We start from the raw sequence: 19,482 nt of genomic DNA on the forward strand, positions 1-19,482 counted from the left end.
GTGATGGGGAAACGGCTTCTCATAGCACAGACACGTGGGTGGTGGGGTCTGTGTAAAATGGGTCTTCCACAGCACCCCCATCATGGAGAGGTGACCCCAACAGAGGGTTTGGGCCTGCGACTGTGCAACTTGGGACAGCATTTCTTAGTCCAGTTGCCCTCTGGTTCGACTTTTCCTTGGGATTGGCCAGCAGTCGAAGACGTGGGCTGGAGTTTCTCAGAGCATTTATTTGTTTTGGGATTACAAAGCTGGGGGCTGGGGGTGGGGGGCGGGAACGTAGCCTAAAGGGGAATGTTAGTGGTGTGGGTGCCGGCTTGGGTGGAGGAGCTGCGGGGGGGGGTGGTTGAGCGTGGGGAGTGGCAGAAGAGGGTTTAGCAGCTCAACTAGAAGGAAGGGTGTGAAGGGTCGCTGTGAGAGTAGCTGCACGTGGCCTGGGAGCAGCTGCGAGGGATGAGGACCCAAGGCCCCTACGCCCACCCCACCCCAGGGTCCCTTCTTTTCTTAAGTTAAAAAAAAAAATTGCTTGAGGGAGTTCAGGTCAGAGGCTGCGAGGATCCGAAGTCACAGGGTGGACAGCGGAGCTTGCTCTGGCCAGCAGAGCCCGGTTCTGGCTCGACAGCAGCTCAGGCCTCCTCAGCTGTGGCGTCGATGCCCGCATAAGTGAAGTTCTCAAACAGCGACATGTTCACATAGGCCTGGGGGGCAGAGCAAGCTTTAGTGGGGGCCAGGGATGCGGGCGACTCTGGCCTGGAGCTCCCTGACTTCCAGGTGCTGGGGCACTTGAAGAGACACTGAACTAGATTCAAGATGGCCCTATGGCTGAGGGCAGCCCTCACCAGCCAGGATAGACCACAGCTCTGCATTCAGGTGAGAGGCCCTTGACACAATTGTTCCACAGGAATTTTTTTTCTTTTTTCTTCTTTTAAAAAACTTTTTCGCTGAAGTGTAGTGGACGTACGATATTGTATTAGGTTCAGGTGTACAACATAGTGATTTGACAGTTACCATCTGTCATCGCACAAAGTTATTACAGTATTATTGGCTCTGTTCCCTATGCTGTACTTTCAGCCCTGTGACTTATTTATCGTATAAGTGGAATTTTGTACCTCTTAATCTTTACCGATTTTGCCCCCCTTCCCCCTTTGAGCAATCACTAGTTTGTTCTCTGTATTTATGAATTTCTGTTTTATTTATTTTTTAGATTCCACACATAAGTCCTATGGTATTTGTCTCTCTCTTATTTTACTTAGCATAGTACTCTCTAGATGCATCCACATTGTTGTGAATGGCAAGATTTCATTCTTTTTATTATTTTTTTTAAGTTTATTTATTTTTGAGGGGGGGGGAGAGTTGTAGGGGCGCCGGGGTGGCTCAGTTGGTTAAGTGTCTGACTTCAGCTCAGGTCATGACCTTGTGGTCTGTGAGTTTGAGCCCCATGCCCGGCTCTGTGCTGACAGCACAGACAACCTCAGAGCCTGATTTGGATTCTGTCTCCCTCCTTCTCTGCCCCTCCCCTGCTCGTGCTCTCTCAAAAACAAATATTAAAAAAAAATCTATTGGAAAGTGTGAGTTGGGGAGGGGCAGAGAGAGAAAGAAGGAGACAGAGAATTCCCATGACAGAGAATCCATGCTGTCATTGCAGAGCCTGATGCGGGGCTTGAGCTCATGAACCATGAGACTCTGAAATCGAGAGTCAGATGCTTAACCGACTGAGCTACCCAGGCACCCCTTGATTTCATTCTCTTTATAGCTGGGTAATAGTCCATTGTATACATAATTGACTCTTGACCAACATGGATTTTAACTGTATGGGTCCACTTACACCAGATTTTTTTCAATAAATGTGGTACAGGACTGTCAGTGTATTTTCTCTTCTTCATGATCTTTTTCTTTTCTCTAGCTTACTTTAGTATAAGAATACAATGTATAATACATATACAAAATACATGTTAGTTGACTGTTTATCTCATCAGTAAGGCTTCCAGTCAAAAGTTCAGCTATTAGTAATTAAGTTTTGGGAAAGTCAAAAGTTATATGCAGATTTTTGACTACATAAGGGATTGGTACCCCTTAGTCATACATTGTTCAAGGGTCCACTGCATATATCTCATCTTTCGTATCCTACATCTTAGTTTTTTTTTAATGCACTCAACAAGTGAATTTTTTGTTCATTCATTTATTTATTCATCAGGGCATTTTTGGTGATTTAGCCATTTATATGGTTATTTGGTCATTCCTTACTTTCTGCTTGCTTTTTAAAAATATTTTATTTTTGAGTAATCTGTATACCCAACATGGGGCTCGAACTCACAATTTTGAGATCAAGAATGCTCCACCAACTGAGCCAGCCAGGTGCTCCTGATCATTCCTTTATTCTTGAGACAGTTTGTGAATTCCTATAGCTATTTAGTCATTAGTTTAAACGAAGAACTCTTTTTGCATTTACTCTGATAGGTTTCTTCATTTATATTTATCTGATAATTTATTTATCCACATGGTTACTAGAGTCAGTTATTTATGTATTTATTCATATGTTTATTACATCATCCATCCACTAATTCTTTCCATTCATTCACTTACTGTATCATTCATTCCTCCATCCGCCCATTTGGTTGGTTGGCCATTCATGCGTTGTCACTCTGGCTCTGTGCCAGGTGAGGAGAGGTGGCCCAGAGGAGAATGGGCTGATAGCCCCAGCAGAGGAAGATGGGTAAACAGTTGGGAGCTAGGGGAGGGATTTGCTGCTGGGGCCTCAGAAGAGTTAGGAGAGCCTCGTGTCCAACCCATGGGGCACTGGAAAGGGGGGGTGGCATCCAGAGGTCCCGCCTAGCTGTCCTGCAGCAAGTGGTGGGGACAAGGACATAGAGGCTGCTGCTCTCTGGCTCGTATGGGAGGGCACCCCTGGAGGCTGATGAGCCCTAGTCCCCGTCACCCCAGCCTCCTCACCTTCCTGGCTTCCAGCATCCGACCCAGCTGCAGTGCAATCTGGGCAAAGGGGGGTCGCTCGTATGGACGGTCCCGCCAGCACTGACGCATCAGCTCGTACCTGCAGATGGGGGCATTGCTGAGATGAGGGGTCAGGGCTAGCTGGGGTGATGGGGTCACGGGGCTCCAGGCTGAGGAGACTCACACTTCATCGTCACAGTTACGAGGCTGCTCCATGCGGTAGCCCTGAGGCAGCTTCTCATACAGCTCAGCACAGGTCATGCCACAGTATGGCGTGCCCCCTGCAGGAGAGGACAAAACTCTCTCAGCCCAGGGACCGAGGTGGGGGTAAGGAGAGGGCACTCTGGGGGGTGGGGGTCAGGGACTCACCAAGGCTCACGATCTCCCAGAGGAGGACCCCAAAGGACCAACTGAAATGAGAAGGATGTACTTAGTGATCTTCTAGACCCCGGGGCCCAGCAGTTCAGCGTCCACCTACCCCAAGGGTGCCGCCCCTCCCGCCCCCTGCGTGTGTCTACTCTGCAAGTGTCTGCCTTGGCCAGCTGCCGTCTCTGTCCACTCAAACTCCTTCATAGCCACTCCCAGGCTCAACATCATCATAGCTAACATTTGTATCACACACTTACTATGGGCCAGGCACTCATCATTTAACATATATGTTAATTCATTTAACCCTCACACCAACCTTATGATATAGGTACTATCATTCTCCCCATTCTATAGATGGAGACACTGAGGTACTGAGAGATTAGCTAGCTTTCCCAAGGTCACACAGCTAGTAAATGGTAGAACTGGAATCAAACCCTGACAACTTGATTCCAAAGCCCTTGCTTTTAACTGTCTCTTATGCTGTTGCAACCTCCATGCAGGTGAGACCAGGGTGGGAGTTCTAGTCAGGGGGAGGGGACCTAGGGGGTTTGGGGGCAGAAGCAGGAAGCAGTTGAGTGGTGGTCAGAGGGGCAGTTGGTGTGATGGACAGTGAGCAAGGCAGGCCAGGCCAAAGGGCTGGTGGCAAATGGGCAGAGCCAGAGCTGGAGGGATGGGCAGCCAGGTTCCCTGGAAAGAGGAGCAGAGGTGGGCCACGATGGTCATATGGGGGTGAGGAGCACAAAGAGGGGGTCTTGGGGGTTATGGTCTGGTTAGGTCCTCAGGTGGGGATGATACCACCCTTCAGAGACGAAGGTGAGAACATTTCTGGGGTGGTCTTTCCATCCACCTAGGCATTATCCACCCACATTCCCAAACCTCTCCAAGGTATCTCCCAGTCTCTTAGATGAGCACAGCCCTAAACTTCCCTACCCCAATCCTACCACTGAAACACCTTCCAAGACCACACCTCCTTCTAACTAGCACCGCCCCCCCCCACTCCCCTCCGCCTTCCCACTAAGATGCTGAGCATCGCCAAGGTATATCCAAGGCACACTTGTGTCACACCTGTGTCACGCGTGAAATATACGTTGGGAATGTCCCAATAGTGCCTTGTACTATCTGAGACGTGTCTGAGGCGTGTCTACGTTATGTCTGTGTGCATCCCTGCGGGACCATAAGCCCTGCTCCTTCTGAGCCCCATACTCACACATCACTCTTGGTGGTGTAGACGCTGTAGTTCAGAGACTCAATGGCCATCCAGCGCACGGGGAGACGCCCCTGGGAGAGAGTGGGTTTGAGGGGTTCGGCGAGGAGGAGGGACCGGTGTGTGGGGCTCTGGGGGGCAGGCATGGAACCTGAGGCGGGGGGACTAAGACTTACCATCGTCTTCTTCACATAAACTTCCTCCCCCCGAGAAAGGCCAAAGTCGGCAATCTTGGAGGCCAGGTTCTCCCCAACCAGCACATTTCGGGCAGCCAGGTCCCTGTGGATGAACTGCAGGCACGGTCAGAAGTCAGGGAAGACTGGGGATGAGAAAGGCCAGGACTCCTCGACCAGTGAGGAGTCTGGCCCCACAGCTGGCCCTCCATCCCTGTAAGAGCCCCTCACCCTTCTTCCCAGTCAACCAGGCCTTATCCTGGACCAGCGACTCCTGCCTTAGAAAAGTCACACTGCTGGTTGTCCCTTCCTCCCTATGAGCTGCCCATGGCCAAGCTCAGGCTGCATCCCTCTTCCTGGGACAAGGGCGGGCTTGTCCTTGGTGACCACACCGCATCTCCTTCTCTTCACTTGCTCCCTTCCCGCCCCGCCCCGTTTTCCTCTCCCCTCATTGAGGAAAGTGGGGAAGGCCCTCCTCTTGCCCAGAGCGACCTTTCCCTTGAGTCCCAAGTCTTCCCCACAAGGTCCTCCAACCTCCTCAGAGACTTCTCTCCATCAAACCCTCCCTCTCACTGGCCCCTATTCCTCTGCTTCAAAGACCCTCAAAACTCCACTAACTTTAAAATGTCCTTCCTCAGCATCATGCTCGCCTCCTGCTACTGTCCCCTCCTTCCTTCCATTCAAGCGGGATGTCCTCACCCTGGGGCTCGGGCCTCCACTCCCTGCTCCACCTCTACCCTGTCCTGGTGGGTCTCACCCACTCCCTCACCATGAGATTCATCCACCATCTGTGGGATGACAGCTTCCAGATTGTTGTTTCTGGCCTAGCTCTTTCTCCCGAGTTCTAGGCCGGCATCTGTAACCGCCGACTCAACATCTCCACCAAGATGTTCCTCCGATGCTTCAAACGCAACACCTCCTCCAGGCCTGCTTCTCGCCTTGTGCTCTCGCGTACTTAGCCAGGCCAGCAGCTCAGGGTCACATCCTTCTCTGTGCTCCTCGACCCCACATCCAATGACAGCCTGCTGACTCTACCTCCTGCAGTTGACCCAGTGCCCCCTCTGGCACGCCTTCCCTCCCCACACTCACCTGCTTCTCGCTCAGGTACTGCATGCCGTTGGCAGCATCACTGGCAAAGCGCAGCAGCTGCCGGGAGCTGAGAGTGGAGGCAGTTCCGTGTTCCCGGGCAAAGGCTGGGTCCGTCTCCAGGACCCGGCTCTTCCGCAAAAAGTCTAGCAGGTTCCCGTAGGGGGCGTATTCAATAGCGATGTACAAGTAACCTGAGAGGGAAGGAGACAGGTACAGGGTGAAGGTTTCTATGCAGGCAGCCTGTGGGCAGCAGGCACCCAACGGTGGCAGACAGGGAGCCTGAAGCTCCGGCAAGCTAGTGACGTGGACAGAGGTGATGGCTGTCGACAGGGTTTTGGAAGAAGGGGCAGGTGATGAGCTGGGGGCTCACCTCGGTTTTCACAAGCCCCCAAGAGGTTGATGATATTGGGGTGATGTCCCAGTTTGCACAGAACTTCCAATTCTCCCGCAAAGTCACGATGGTCATTTTCAGAGGCATACTCTGTGGAAAGAAGCCAATATCACTTTTGCCAGAAATAATTCTGGAGAAGAGACATGGGTAGAGAGGGCTGGGGTCAGTTGCGGGAGGGGGCCAGGTAGGGCCTGGGATCTGTGGGACAAAGGAGGGGGGCAGGCCTGGGGTCAGGGGTCACTCCCAGGGAACCTTTCAGCATCTTGATGGCCGCGTTCATCTTGAGCCCATCCTTCTTGATCATGGCCCGGATGACCTGGCCAAAGTTCCCCTCCCCAATGAGGTCCTCAAAGGTGATGTCTTCCCACTCCAGCACTGGATAACTCAGGGGCTCGGGCTGTGGTTTTGGCCGCCGGGTTAGCGTCAGGGTGCCTGAGCTGAACTGGAGGATGGTTTCTTCACCCTTCATAGGATGGGACAAATGGGCAGACAGTCCATGCAGCAGACACGGGGCCGGCAAAAGGCACAGACAGGCATCAAAGAATAGCTAGACAAATGGAAAGAGACCCACGCAGAGGGCACTCTGGTGGTCAGCCAGGAACAGACATGCAGAAGACACATACTGAGACAGTATCATAGAAGACGAAGCCATCAGTGGGGCTGCTGGGTGGACAAATGTCCAAGAAGAGAGATGCAGAGGCCACAGCCTGGGGAGCAGGTAGGTATGTGGGGCTCTGGAAAAACAGGTGTGGGGGGCTTAGGGTTGCTGGAAACCATGAAGCCATGAGTCAATGGAAAGAGGATATTTCTAAAAAATTTTTTAAGTTTATTTATTTACTTTGAGAGAGAGAACTGGGGAGGGGCAGAAAGAGATGGAGAGAGAGAATCCCAAGCAGGCTCCACACTGACAGTGTGGAGCCCGACGCCAGGCCTGATGTGGGGCTCAAACTCATGAACCATGAGATCGTGACCTGAGCTGAAATCCAGAGTCGGGTGCTTAACTGACTGAGCCACCCAGGTGCCCCTACATCTCTAACGTTTAGAACATGAAAGAATTGGAGTGAGCTGTGATGGGAAGTGGTGAGCTTCCCATTGTGCTGATGTCACAGCCAGGCTTTTCTGCCATCAAGGATACTCTGGAGAGGATTCTAGCCTTGGGCAGTGGGCTAGGATACATTTATTGAGCACCTACTACAGGCTAAGCCCCAAGCTGCTGGCAGTCAGTGGAGGGGTTTTCTCCACAGTGGCAGAAGCAGACCCACTTGGCATCCGTTTATAGCTCTAAAACCACCCAGGAGCTGAAGATAGAAAGACTGTCACAAAGAGGAACATCCACTTCCCCCAACTGTGTAGGAGCTGGGCCACCTGGGCAGGGCGGATGGCAGGAAAACGAAACAGCTGACCGGGACCAAGGGCACTGCCGCTATGAGGACTGGAAGGGGGTTAACACAGACCTGGTGGCGGGGCTCCCTAAGTGAGCTGAAGCTCCGATCCATGGGCGAGGGCAAAGGACACGGGGCACGTGGATTCACCTGAAGCCATCAACCACCGAGGGCGCACATGTGGCCCAGCAGCGGCACCATATGCAGGCGTGTGCATGCACACGTACCCATCCCACGGAGGAGCACAAGCACGGGGACACACGCATACACAGGTGGGGGTGCCCACAAGTGGATGCACACAGGTACTCCTGTGTGGCGCTCACACACACCTTCATGCAGGCACATGTGGCAGGGCAGATCTCGAAACTAGGATTATATATATACGTATGTTAAAACTCTGCTTTCCCACCTCCTTCCCTCCACATCTGTATTCGTTACCCTTCCCCCACCTTAGCAGCGGCTGGCTTTCTGTGTGCACTGACCTCAGAGGGAGCAGCCTGGAACAAAGAAGCCAATTGAATCTCTGAAGGGAGTTTTTAAAGGCATGGCAGAGACAATAGCCTTGGACACTAGACTTTCTATCACAAGGATCAGCCCTTGAGACAGAAGAGGGTTTTTTTGTTGGTGGTGGTTTTTGTTTTTGTTTTTTTTTTGAAATGCCAGGGCTTGGCTGTAACTATCAAGAGGCCAGGCACGGAGGACCAAGGGCAGAGTTTGGATCATCAGGGACAGCAGTGGGGGGTGGGCAGGTAGGAGAGAGGGATGGGCGGTGGTGACAAGAGGGGGTGGTGCTGGGTCCCTAAAGAGAAGCCAGCACTGCCCCGCACCCCCACCCCAAGTATGGGCCCGCAGGCTGGAGGGGCACAGAACGAGAACAGACAGGTTTATGGCGAGGCCAGGAAGAGAGGAGGCACCACTGCCTTTCCCCGGCAGCAACAGGTGAGCCTGGAGCTGGCACAACTCCGGAGCAGTAGGAAGGACTGTGACAGGGGTCGTGACAAAGGGTATGAGGGCCACAGAACATGCTCGCAGGGCACAGGGAGCACCTCAGGGCTCTGAAGTCTCCTGGAGCTGGCCCTGACACTCGCAGACATGGAGGCTGGGACCAGGAACTCACAGTACGAGCGGCCTGTTGGCAGGAGGCCACAGAAGGGCTAAGGGCATCAGCCACAAATGTGTGCAGATGGAGGCTGGCTCCCATGTCCAGGAGGGTCTGCTAGGATGGATGCCAGCATGAGGCCCAGGTGTGCCCCTGCCCCCCTTCCCACCCCGTGTCAGCACCACGCCACCCAGGCTTACGGCACCTCCAGTGAGAAGCGGGAGGACCCTGAATTAACCGTAGTGAAACATGGACAGAACAGAGTTATTTTGAACTGGCGATATTCACCAGTAACATAAATTGACTTATGAACGCAGTTCAGTTCTAGAAAAATAAAGACAATTATGTTTTGTGCCCTAGAGCACTGCTGAGTGCAGTCCCATGGCTGCAACACAAACACACACACGCGTGCATACACACACACACTCGGGTGTACGGGTACTGTGTGTGCGCAAACGTAGATGGGGGTGTGCACACGTGGGTGGGTACAGGGGACTGACCGATCCTGACTGGTAGGTGAAGGTGCGTCTGCGGTGCGGGCAGCTTTTGCGGATGCACACCAGGGTCAGGAGGGCAGCCAGGATGGTAAGGCAGGTGGCAGACACAGAACCCATTACGGCCAGTACCAGCTGCTGATCTAGGCCCTCTGCAGCCGCTTGGACCTCTTGGACCGGGCCCTCACTCTGCAGCCCTGGACACAATAAGAGGGGCAGATCGTGGGAAGCCTGGGTCAGGGAGGGAGAGGTCAGAGATCCCAGTACCAGGAGGGACGAGGGGTGTCAGGCCGAGGGCCAACGGTCCACTGGAGTGACAGGATTTTCCTAGCGCTAGGACAATGGGTCCTAAGAAGGGAAGGGTCAGGGTCCCCAGTACTAGGACTCTCGTCACTTGTCGGGAAGGGCCTTGGGTGTCCTAGCTCCCAAGCCACGAGCTCCTACCGTTACCCAGGGTAGACTCCTCCACGACGCTGCTCCAGTCTCCGGGACCCTGGATACTGGCCCGCACACGGAAGAGGTAGCGTGTGCTGGCGTTGAGGCCACGGACAACGGTGCTTGTCTCCTCGGGCCTGTCCACGTCCATCCACAGGGGGTCGCCTGAGCCCCCAGCCACCTGCACCTCCACGATGTACTTGGATATAGGCCCAGCCGAAGCCTCTGGCCGCTGCCATGTCAGCTGGATCTCAGAGTCTGAGAGGGCCTGGGCATGGAGGTGTCGGGGGGCTGGGGGCCCTGGGGAGGCGGGGGCGGGGAAGGCGGGGCTCAGGCAGGAGCAGAGTATGTAGTTCTGGGGTCAGATCCATTCTAGCTGTGTCCCCTGCTCGGTGGACCCCAGAATGGGAGCCACCCTGCCATCCTCTCCCTATGGCTCCCTCCCTTCATCCCCAAGCTTCTGCTTCCCCTCATTCTCCTTCTGTGCCAGGCCCTCCTGGTGTCCTGGATCCTCCCAGGGTGCTGGGCCTTCCCCATGTGCCTTGTGCTCCACCGATCCCCATGTCCTCCTGGTACACCGTATCCTCCCCATGACCTTGTTCTCCCCGTAAACCATGACCTCCCCATCCTTCCCCATCCCATATGCTCCTGCTGACCTACGTCCCCACCAGCCTCCAATATCTGCCCACCCCACGTCCTCCCTGTGCTCACGTCTGTCTGATATCCTGCTTCTCCCTTATGCCCACGTTTTCCACACGTCTTGTGTTCTAGGTCTATCCGCTCTCCTGTAACCTCCCGTGTCCTTACGGGTCTGGCGTTTCCTGTGTCCCATGTCCTCCCCTCATCCCGAGCCCATAACCCCCTTCCTGAGCGTACCAGTGGGGGGCAGAAGCACGCGTGCAGGGGGCGAGGCAGGGCCCAGGAGGGTGCAGTGGTAGAGCCGCACATCCAGCTGGTAGTGGGTGCCAGGCGTGAGTCCAGTCAGGAGGGCGGTGCGGGCCTGGGGGGACGAGACGTTCTCCCGCCGCTCCTGTCCCCGTGCCCCATCCCACAGGCGCAGCAGGAAACCATCGCCCACCAGTGGCCCAGGCACCGAGGGTAAGGACCAGCTCACTCGCAACCGGTCAGGGCCCTCCACGTGCCAGCCCTCCAGCCATGGCTGCAGCAAGGGCTCTGGGACCGGAGGTCAGGGGTCAGAACCGTCCAGCGGGTCCTTGGGGCTGGACAGGATAGTGCTCCCCAGGGGACAGGGTGGGACAAACTCCAGCGGGAAAGGCAGGGGCCCCTGGGGGTGGACAAGACATGACAACTGCTGAGTGCATAGGAACAGTAACTCCTGGGGGGGACAGGAAGGGATGACTCTTGGCCTCTCACCAGGACAGTCTGTGGTCATGAGGGTGGGAGGCCCCCAGGCCCCCTCCCCGCCTTCCCCTGGCCGGCTCAGCTGTACACGGACACTGTATCCTGTCTTCGGCCTCAGGTTCATTAAAGTCACATTCTCACTGGGGTCCACTGGGGACAGGACACATCATTCAGCCCCCTACCTTTTCCAGAAGCTGCCGTCTTCCCCCCTTTTCGTTCTGTCCTTTCTCATTGTTACCCAACACCCCTGTCCTGCCCCAGCCCCCCTCCCGCCCCCAGCTGTCTCCCTGCTCACCCACAATGGCGGACCAGGCCATGGTGCTGTCCTGGGGCCGGTAGTGCAGGCGGACGGAGGCGATGGGTCCGTCCCCGGAGAAGGAGACCAGTGGGGAGACCACGAGCTGGCGGCTCTGCTTGGCCAGGAGCCGCGGAGCAGTCAGGGGCACTGGGGGCACTGCCAGGAGACCCAAGGTAAGGCAGGGCCCAGACAGCCTGCCCAGTCCTCAGAAAAATAAGAGGACTCTACTCTGGCCAAAGAGATCTCTGGGTCTTGGTTTGGATCAGGGCCCCCTCTAGGCTGGGGAGAGACCAAGTTCAACAGATGACTGGAATGGCCAGCATTCAAGCAGGATAGCATTCTGCCCCCTAAGCAGCTCGGGGCACACAGATCTGGCAATGAGGGTGTGAGAGTATCCCCAAAGACATTAAAAGAGGTCTGATATGGCTAGATGGGTTTGGGGGAGGGTATGCTGTCCACGCAGTGTAGGGGAGACAGAGGGGGCTGAAACCCAAGGCAGGGAGATAACATGGGATCAGCCTACCCTCTGCCCCTCCCCCTATCGTTTGTCACTCTCTTAATTGGGGGGAAAAAAAAGGTAGCCAGTGGTGAAGCACCTGCTCTATCCCAGCTGCTTCCTAGGTACAATCTCTACTTCTCACAGCTACTTTTCAGATGGGGCTCTCACCCTGAGTTATGAGCGAAGAAACTGAAGTTCGGAGACATCTACCTTGCCTAAGGGCATGCAGCCAGCAGGAAGTACAACCAGTGTTTGAACTTGGTCTGTCGGTCAGGCCACCTAGAATCAGCCAATTCTACTGCAAATAGCTTTTGTGTTCCTGCCTGGCTTCCTCATTCCATGGCCATGACACCCTTGTCCTGGCCTTAGCTTTTCTTACCAGATCAGTAGATCAATGCCATGACTGATTCCCTCGCCACTTTCTAACATTTTCCAGACTGATTTTTCTAAGCAGGATGGAAGGATGGGGGAATGGGTAGATGGAAGCGAGGGAGGGCAGGAGGCAGGGCAGAGGATGGGGGGTTGAGAGCTCAGTGGGCGGGGAGGAACGGTGGTGTCTGACAGAAATGAGCACATCATGAGGAGGTGGGATGAAGGTCGGGTTTGGATCTGTGGAGCCCCCTGTGCCTAGGGCTGTCCAGGAGGTGGATGGAGATGAAGTGGGCCCTTGAATCATACACCGGGGAACTTCCACGCTGACTTCAGAGCCAGAACCCCACTTCTGGAGGTCCCACCAAATGGGTCTGGAGCTCAGGAGAGTGGTCTAGCCTGCAGATCAAGCCCGGGCATTGCCAGAGAACAGCTGAAACTTGGGAGAGGACCCTATAAGAATCATGACAACAAATGCCAACATTTATCCAGCACAGGCCCTGTGTTAGGCACTGTGCTAAGGGCTTAAACGCATCATCTAACTTAAATGCAACTTAAATGCATTAAAGGTATCATCTAACTTGCTTCACAGCAATCCTAGCTAGTGTAACGCTGATGTCCTCACTGTAGAGAGAAATAAGTGGTGAGGGACTAAGCAGCTGGCTTAAGGCGACGGAGCCAGGGATTTGTGGGGAGGATTTGAACCCGTGTTGCCTAGGTCAGATGCCTGGGGAGAAGACACAGGCTGAAGGTGGAGCCTGGCCACACTGATGTTTCCTGCTGGTGGGGCAGCCACAAAGTTGTGGGAGGGGTGGCGGTGAGCCAGTGGGAAGGAAGAGGAAGATGAGGGAGGTCTGGGCTTCTGTCACGGGGGTGGGCGGTCAGGAGCAGAGGGCAAGAGGAGCCAGGGGACACCTGGGTGGCTCAGTCAGTTAAGCGTCTGTCTGACTCTCGATTTCGGCTCAGGTCGTGATCTCACGATTCGTGAGACTGAGCCCCTTTGAGCCCCGCATCGGGCTCTGCGCTGACAGCACAGGGCCTACTGGGGATTCTCTCTCTCCCTCTCTCTCTGCCTCTCCCCACCTCTCTCAAAATAAATAAATTAAAAAAAAGAAAAGAGAAGCCAGGGCTTATGATGCTGGAGAAGGTGAAGAGACACCTGAGCTGGGCTGGATGGCTCCACTCTGGGCCATCCTGGGCACTCCCTCCCTACTCACTGGGGAAACCCTATGCAGCTCCCCTGGGCAGCAGGTTACCCTCTGAGCTTAGGCGTCCCATGTGCTCCCCTGTCCCGGCACTGAGAGCCCTGGGGTATGACTCAGAGCAGGAAGCAGCATCCCAGAGGCAGAGCTAAAGGGATGCTGCGTGCAGGGGCTGTGAAGAGGTGGAGAGGGCCAGCATGGCCAGGCAGGAGGGTATCCCGTTTCTAGGGCATGGGATGTCCTTTGCAGATAGCACTGAGCTGTGTTCCTGCTCTGACACTGCCCAGCCCAGACCTCTTCTTTGCTTGGTCCTGGGCTGTGACCTTAGATGTCCTCTCCCTTCCTTCTACAATGCCCAGTCTTAGTGGCATCACCTAGTGCCCACTCTGCCCACTGCCCATCCTCCATGGCCCCGGGACATCACTGACCTTTGACGTTAACCCTGAAACGTCGGCTGTCTTGGCCACCAGATGTAGATACACGGCACTCCCAGAGCCCACTGTCCCCGAGGGCCAAGCGAGGCACCTCGAACTCAGCTGTGGTCCTATTTGGCTCCACAATGGCCTTGGTGGACTGAGAGAGACAGGGAAAGGGGGCAGACCATAGAGAATGTGCACCCATGTGACAGATGTGGGGACGGATGAGGGGACAGAAGACCAGTGGTAGTTTCTCAGCAATTAGCCTGACCCCATCTGACCTGTGGTCGGGCCAGCGGGTAGCACCTAGAGAAAGCCCTGAGGGGTCAGGGGTCTGAGGGAGCAACCGTGAGGCTGGCGGGATGGGGGGCCTGGGGTCAAGGGCGGGGGACTGACCAGGAGGACTGTGCCATCCGGCTTTCGGAGCTCCATGCTGCCCCGCACCGGGAAGGGGTTCCCTGCGGCCGCACAGTTGATCCGGGGCGTCGTCTCCAAGTTGAACTCCAGCTCCGAGGCCACATCCAGGATCTGGGGGATCCGGTCTAGGGAGAGGAAGGACACATGCTGGAGCCCCTGCGAGGCAGACGCCCACCACCAGGGTGCCCCTGGTCGTGTGACCTGCATCTTGGCAGAGGCATCACCATCGCCTCGGTCGCTCAAGGCTGTCTGCCAGCAGAGTCCTACAGGGCCCTGGCACCCCACCTCTGGTCAGCCGTAGGGTCTACCTCCTGCACCCCCGACCTGATATCCTCTTTCAGCCAAAGCAGGCCCTTCGCCGGCCTCACAGCCCGAACACCGGTTCAGGCCTCACTCGCTTCTGGGCTCTGTTACAGACCCTCTGGGGTCTCCTGCCTCCACTCCCCACCCAGCTGCCTGGGTCCTCTCTCAAAGCAAGCTGACTGCCTTCTGCCTCTTCAGCAATTCCCTCCTGCCCCTGTCATGGTAGCCTGCCGTTCCAAGTCCCCGAGGCTTGACTCCTCTGACCACTCCCCCAACCCCCCCCACCCCCCCACCCCCCGTACTCCACCGTCCTGGTACCCGACCCTGAGTCTTCAGCCCCCAGGCCTTTGCCCGTGCTCCTTCCCCAGCCATGTGGCTCTCATCCTTATACCCCATCTCAGATCTCGCCTCTTCCCTGAAGCCCCCTCCGAAACTCAGCCTGGCCAGGGGCCTCCTCTTGGCCCTCCCCCCAAGTCTCGGCTCTGGCCCATCCCCGTGTGGGTGATGTGGGCTGGGCACTGAGAACTTTTCCTGGACCGTGAGCTTCCTGAGGGCAGGACCTTGAGCCAGGGAGACATGTCTGGTGAAGGTTGACTAGTTTTGACGGATCATACCGGATTTCTCACAGTGCATTCCATGCCATCCGGAGGGGCACACGCAGCCGCTGAAGCGGTCACAGGTCCCGCCATTCTGACACTGGCACTGGAGGCGGCAATCTGCCCCAAAGTGGCCAGGGGTACAGGCTGGGAACAGAGGGGTTGTGGTTAGAGGGACATAGGCCAGGGGCAATGAGGGCACAGCTGGGGCCTGGGTGATGCCAGGCTGGGTGAAGAGGGCACGGGTGTGTCAACGAGAGCCAAAGGGGAGGGTCCAGGTCTAGTATGTGGCTGGCTCTCCGGGTCAGGGACTGTGGCTGGCAGGTCAGCCCATACCTTCCTGGCACTGGTGTCCTCTCCAGCCAGATCCACAAGAACAGCCATAAGGGTCTGGGAGGCAGAAGGTGAGACCCCGGCAGCCCGATGTGCCTGGACACTGCTCCTGGCAGCTCTGCCCAAAACGGCCCTCTCTGCAGGCTAGAAACCAGACGTGTGGGCACGGGGTCCACTGTCGGGCCTCAAAGTCCAGGTCCTGCGGGGCATTCTCACCACCCATGCTCTTGGTTCAAGAATCTTCCCCCGGCCAGGCACCGTCTCCCGCCGAGGTCCTAGCTCCCCATCCTCCTTACCTTGCTCACAGCGGGTACCCGTGAATCCAGGGGGGCACACACACTCGCCATCCAGGTCATGGCAGACACCTCCATGCAGGCAGCCTGGGCATTCCTTGGTACAGTCTGGTCCCCAGCGCCCTGCCCCACAGCCTGAAGGAATGTGCTCTCAGCCAGTTGCTGTCACCCACCTACCGGTGCTGCCGAGGACTGAGGCAGCCCTGGCGGCCCACAGGAAGTGCCCACGGGGCTCCCAGCCTCCCATGCCACCCACCACCTCTGCCCTCTGCTCCTAACCCCGCACGATGAGCCGGAAGAAGGCGCTGCCTAGGGGGCTGGCTTCCAGGTAGGTGGCACTGTAGATGCCGCTCGATGGTGGCTGCACATTTGGGAGCTGCAGCAGGAACCGCCCATCTTGGGCCTCATGCCAGTCCAGGGTATAGAAGTAGGATCCTGGAGGCATAAATGGGTCAGGGGCCTCAGCGCCGGTGACAGCCAGTGCCCAGGACACATCAGTGTGAGCCTCATACAAGTGGCCAGAACTGGGCCGAGGCACCAGCCAGGATCTGTCCCCAAGCCAGAAAGTTGGCATACATCCTCTGCTCTATGCTCTACCAACCGCCAGTAAGTCACCAGGTCCTGCTCAGTCTGGCTCCTCCTCATCTCCTAAAGCAGTCCAGTTCTTTCCACACTCAAGGCCACCACCACCACCACGGCCTTCCAGGCAGTCTCTCTGCCTCCATCCCCACCCCCCGCTTTCCTAGTCATCCTTCACTCAGCAGCCAGTGGGATTTTCCCCAACAGAAGCCTCTGCAGCACCCCCTGCTCAGACTCCTCCCTGGTTATTGGCTCCTTAGCACATGGTGTTCACCAGTCTGGCCACCGCTTGGCCCTTTGGCCTCATACCTCTCCACACCCTGCCTGATTCCTAACATTCCTGAGTTCTGGAACTGCTGGTTTCTCTCCTAGAAACACTATGGTATCTTGGCACTTCCTGCCTTTGCTCTTAGCCAGTCCTCCTCCTGGAATGTCCTTCCCTCCTCCTTTGTGTGGCTAATTCTCATGTCTCCTTCTAGGCACAGTTCAAAGGTTATCTACTTAGAGACTTCTCCCAGAAGCCTCTTCCTCCACGACCTGCAGACCCAAATACTAGAATCCCTCTCCCTGTCCCACCACCTTTTTGCTCTTTGCCCAGGACTGGACTGTAGGGAGCCCAGGTCTACTTGACTCTCTCAGACCTCTCATTAGTTTAGGGGGCCTGGTGCTCAGGAGGCAAACCCCTTGGCCCAAGGGAAGGGTCCTCTTCCCTCAGGAGCCCAGGGAGGCAAAAGGCAGCCAAAGGGCTGTGGGTCTGAGGGCTGTCTTTGGGGCCACACAGAATATCGGCTTCCTCCCATGGGGTGGCCAGAGGGCCTGATAGGACCAGGGTGGGGGCAATCCTGGGCCGAGTTACCAGTTCCCTTCTTCTCCTTGGGGATTGCTGCTCTCTGCCAGGTGAGCAAATGTGACAGCATCTGCTAACTCCCCGGGGGGGGGGGGAGTCAAAGGTGAGGATTTAACACAATGCTGATTTGGGTGTAACAGGGAAGAAGGCAGCCAACCCCAAGGCTGCTAGTCCTCCGGGTGCAAGAGGAGGAGAACAGCCCAGAGCTAAAGAGATGGGCACAGGCGCTTATCAAGGACCTGATCCAGGGCAGAGGTTGGTGGGGGAGAGGGTAACAGGTGTTTCATGCTGAAAGCTGTGTAAGTGGCTAACGCTGGGAAGGCGGAGGGCATGGAGGTGTTCAGGCAGGTAGGTTTACCTGCCCAACCCGTTCAGACACCCCTCTCACCGTTGCTCTTCCAAATCACATCTGTCTGCTTCTCCTTGTGCACAAGTGCGGCAAGCACGGCCGTGTCGCCTTTGTTCACCGTGTGTGTGACCTTGTCCGGGAGCAGGTGCGCTGCGGGGTGGAGGGTGAGGTCAGAGGTCAACGGCGCTCCCCCCCCCCATCCCGTCCCCGTCCTCGTCCCCGCCCCACCGGGCTCGACTCACCTCCCGGGCTGTTGTGCACGTAGAGGACGCGCGTGCGCCCCGCGCCGCCCACGCACGAGAAGACGCCCACCAGGTCGGAGGGCTGCGAGAAGCCGCGCAGCGTGATGCGGTGCGAGCCGTTGCGCACCAGGTGCGGGGGCTGCGCGGGCCGCGGCGTGCGCACGATGCGGTCGTCCTTCTCCAGCAGCAGAGGGGGGCTCCAGGCGTCGGCACCCCGGCCCGGCCCGGCCTCCCCGGACACGCAGGTCAGGAAGAAGCGCCGGGGCTCGACGAGGCGCAGGTCGGCCAGCAGCGTCAGGTCCACCGCGGCGCCTGCGGCGGGGACGCCAAGTCCTCCGTCCGACGGGGTCCCCGGCCCGCCCCGCGCTCCGCCGAGCGTTTCCCTCCCCTCCCTTCCTCTTTCCCGCCGGCGCACTGACCCCTTCCCCCGCCCCCAGGTCTCTTCGTCCTAAAATCGAAACAAAGCCTCTTCTCTGGCCTCCTCGTGCCCCCACCTTCTCCTGCCAGATGGCTGCCCTTTGCGGCCCAGCTTCGGAAAGAATGACCTATGCTCTCTGTCTCCGTTTCCTCACTTTTTAATTCCCTGGCAGCCCCCTTGAGTCCGGACCTGCCTCAAGCTGTTCCGCGGAGGGCAGCCGCTCTCCCTGCCCCCCACCAGAGGGTGAGGGCCAGGAGAGCCATGGAGAACAGAATCGCCTTGGAGAAAGCCCTCCCTTCCTCTGCAGACATCTAGACAGGCTTGTGGGGCTGGGCTTTAAGGTGGGGTCTAAGAGAGAGGTGGACTTCTGCAGCCGGGTGGTTGCGGGGCAGAAAGGAAGGGAGCCCCTCCTTTTCGGCCCCTGCCTGGTAACTGCCAAGTAATTAGCTAGTTTAAATGCCACTTAGCTTATCAATTAATATTCTTCCAAAGCCTACCACGAATAAATGGAGTTAGCATTTACTGACCGCCCACCATATGCCGGAGCACCTGTTTCCCATTGGATCATCACATCCCCCGGTGAAATTGATGTCTTTCCATTTACAGATGAGGGTAATAGTAATTATTCTACAGGCTTCCTGGAGCAAGCTCATCTCCTCCCCTGGCTGTAACTATCACCTCTGAGTCAACAACCCTGGGACAGCCTGTCCGCTTGGGCCAGCGTTTCTGTCAGCTCTCCCCCAATACTGCTTCTCCCTCGTGCTCCCTGACTCAACAGATGGCACCAATCACCTGAGACACGAACTTTGTGGAGTCCTCTCATGTCCTTACTTTCACGATAATGCTTATTGGAGGCCAATTATATGCCAGGCATTTCATGTTCTCTCATTTTATCACAACTATTGTGGGTCATGGGTGTTATTACTCCACTTTTATAGCCAGTGAACGAAGCCTCAGAGACGCCACTTGCCCAAGGGCATACAATTAATAACTGGCAGAGCCAGGCTGCCTGACTGTAAACTCCACACCTCTAAGCGGGATGCTGGCTGCCGCAATCAGTCGCAAGATTCTGCAGATTCCATTTCCTTAAAGCCTCTTGACTTCACCCACGTCTCTCAGCCCACCCTTGTTTAGCCCTCACCCTTACTGACCCGGATCATCCCAATAGCTATACTCCTCCTTCCCCAACTCATCCTCTAAAGTGATCCATCTAAGACCTTGTGACTGCCTGGTCTGCAACCCTCCCACGGCTCCCCATTGCTCTCAGGATACGGGGCATGCCCTTGAGCCCCTTTTTTGCTCACACTCGGCCCCTCCTGCTGAGTTCCCTCCACGAAACTTCTCTCGCATGCGCTTCCATATCTCTGAGACTTGCAG

At 56.3% G+C, this 19,482-nt stretch overlaps 1 protein-coding gene across 1 annotated transcript; it reads right to left on the reverse strand.

Annotated features, from left to right (window-relative positions):
- Window positions 1-165: 165 nt before the first annotated feature.
- Window positions 166-19,265, reverse strand: TIE1 (tyrosine kinase with immunoglobulin like and EGF like domains 1). Its single transcript, XM_047082361.1, has 23 exons — window positions 19,247-19,265; window positions 17,688-17,999; window positions 17,485-17,595; window positions 15,950-16,105; window positions 15,674-15,805; window positions 15,381-15,521; window positions 15,063-15,191; window positions 14,125-14,270; window positions 13,741-13,885; window positions 11,240-11,398; window positions 10,957-11,094; window positions 10,459-10,755; window positions 9,592-9,882; window positions 9,154-9,344; window positions 6,425-6,635; window positions 6,152-6,262; window positions 5,782-5,972; window positions 4,696-4,809; window positions 4,523-4,593; window positions 3,316-3,356; window positions 3,131-3,227; window positions 2,947-3,046; window positions 166-695 (listed from the first exon to the last, which is right to left on the reverse strand). Exons 1-23 carry the CDS (start codon window positions 19,263-19,265, stop codon window positions 624-626), a joined length of 3,375 nt encoding a protein of 1,124 aa, XP_046938317.1. The 3' UTR covers window positions 166-623.
- Window positions 19,266-19,482: the final 217 nt, after the last annotated feature.

Source organism: Lynx rufus, unplaced genomic scaffold, assembly GCF_022079265.1.
Source record: "Lynx rufus isolate CCGP_SWC_20201006 ecotype Redwood Valley unplaced genomic scaffold, mLynRuf1.p SCAF_2, whole genome shotgun sequence".
In the NCBI taxonomy this organism is placed as follows: domain Eukaryota; kingdom Metazoa; phylum Chordata; class Mammalia; order Carnivora; family Felidae; genus Lynx; species Lynx rufus.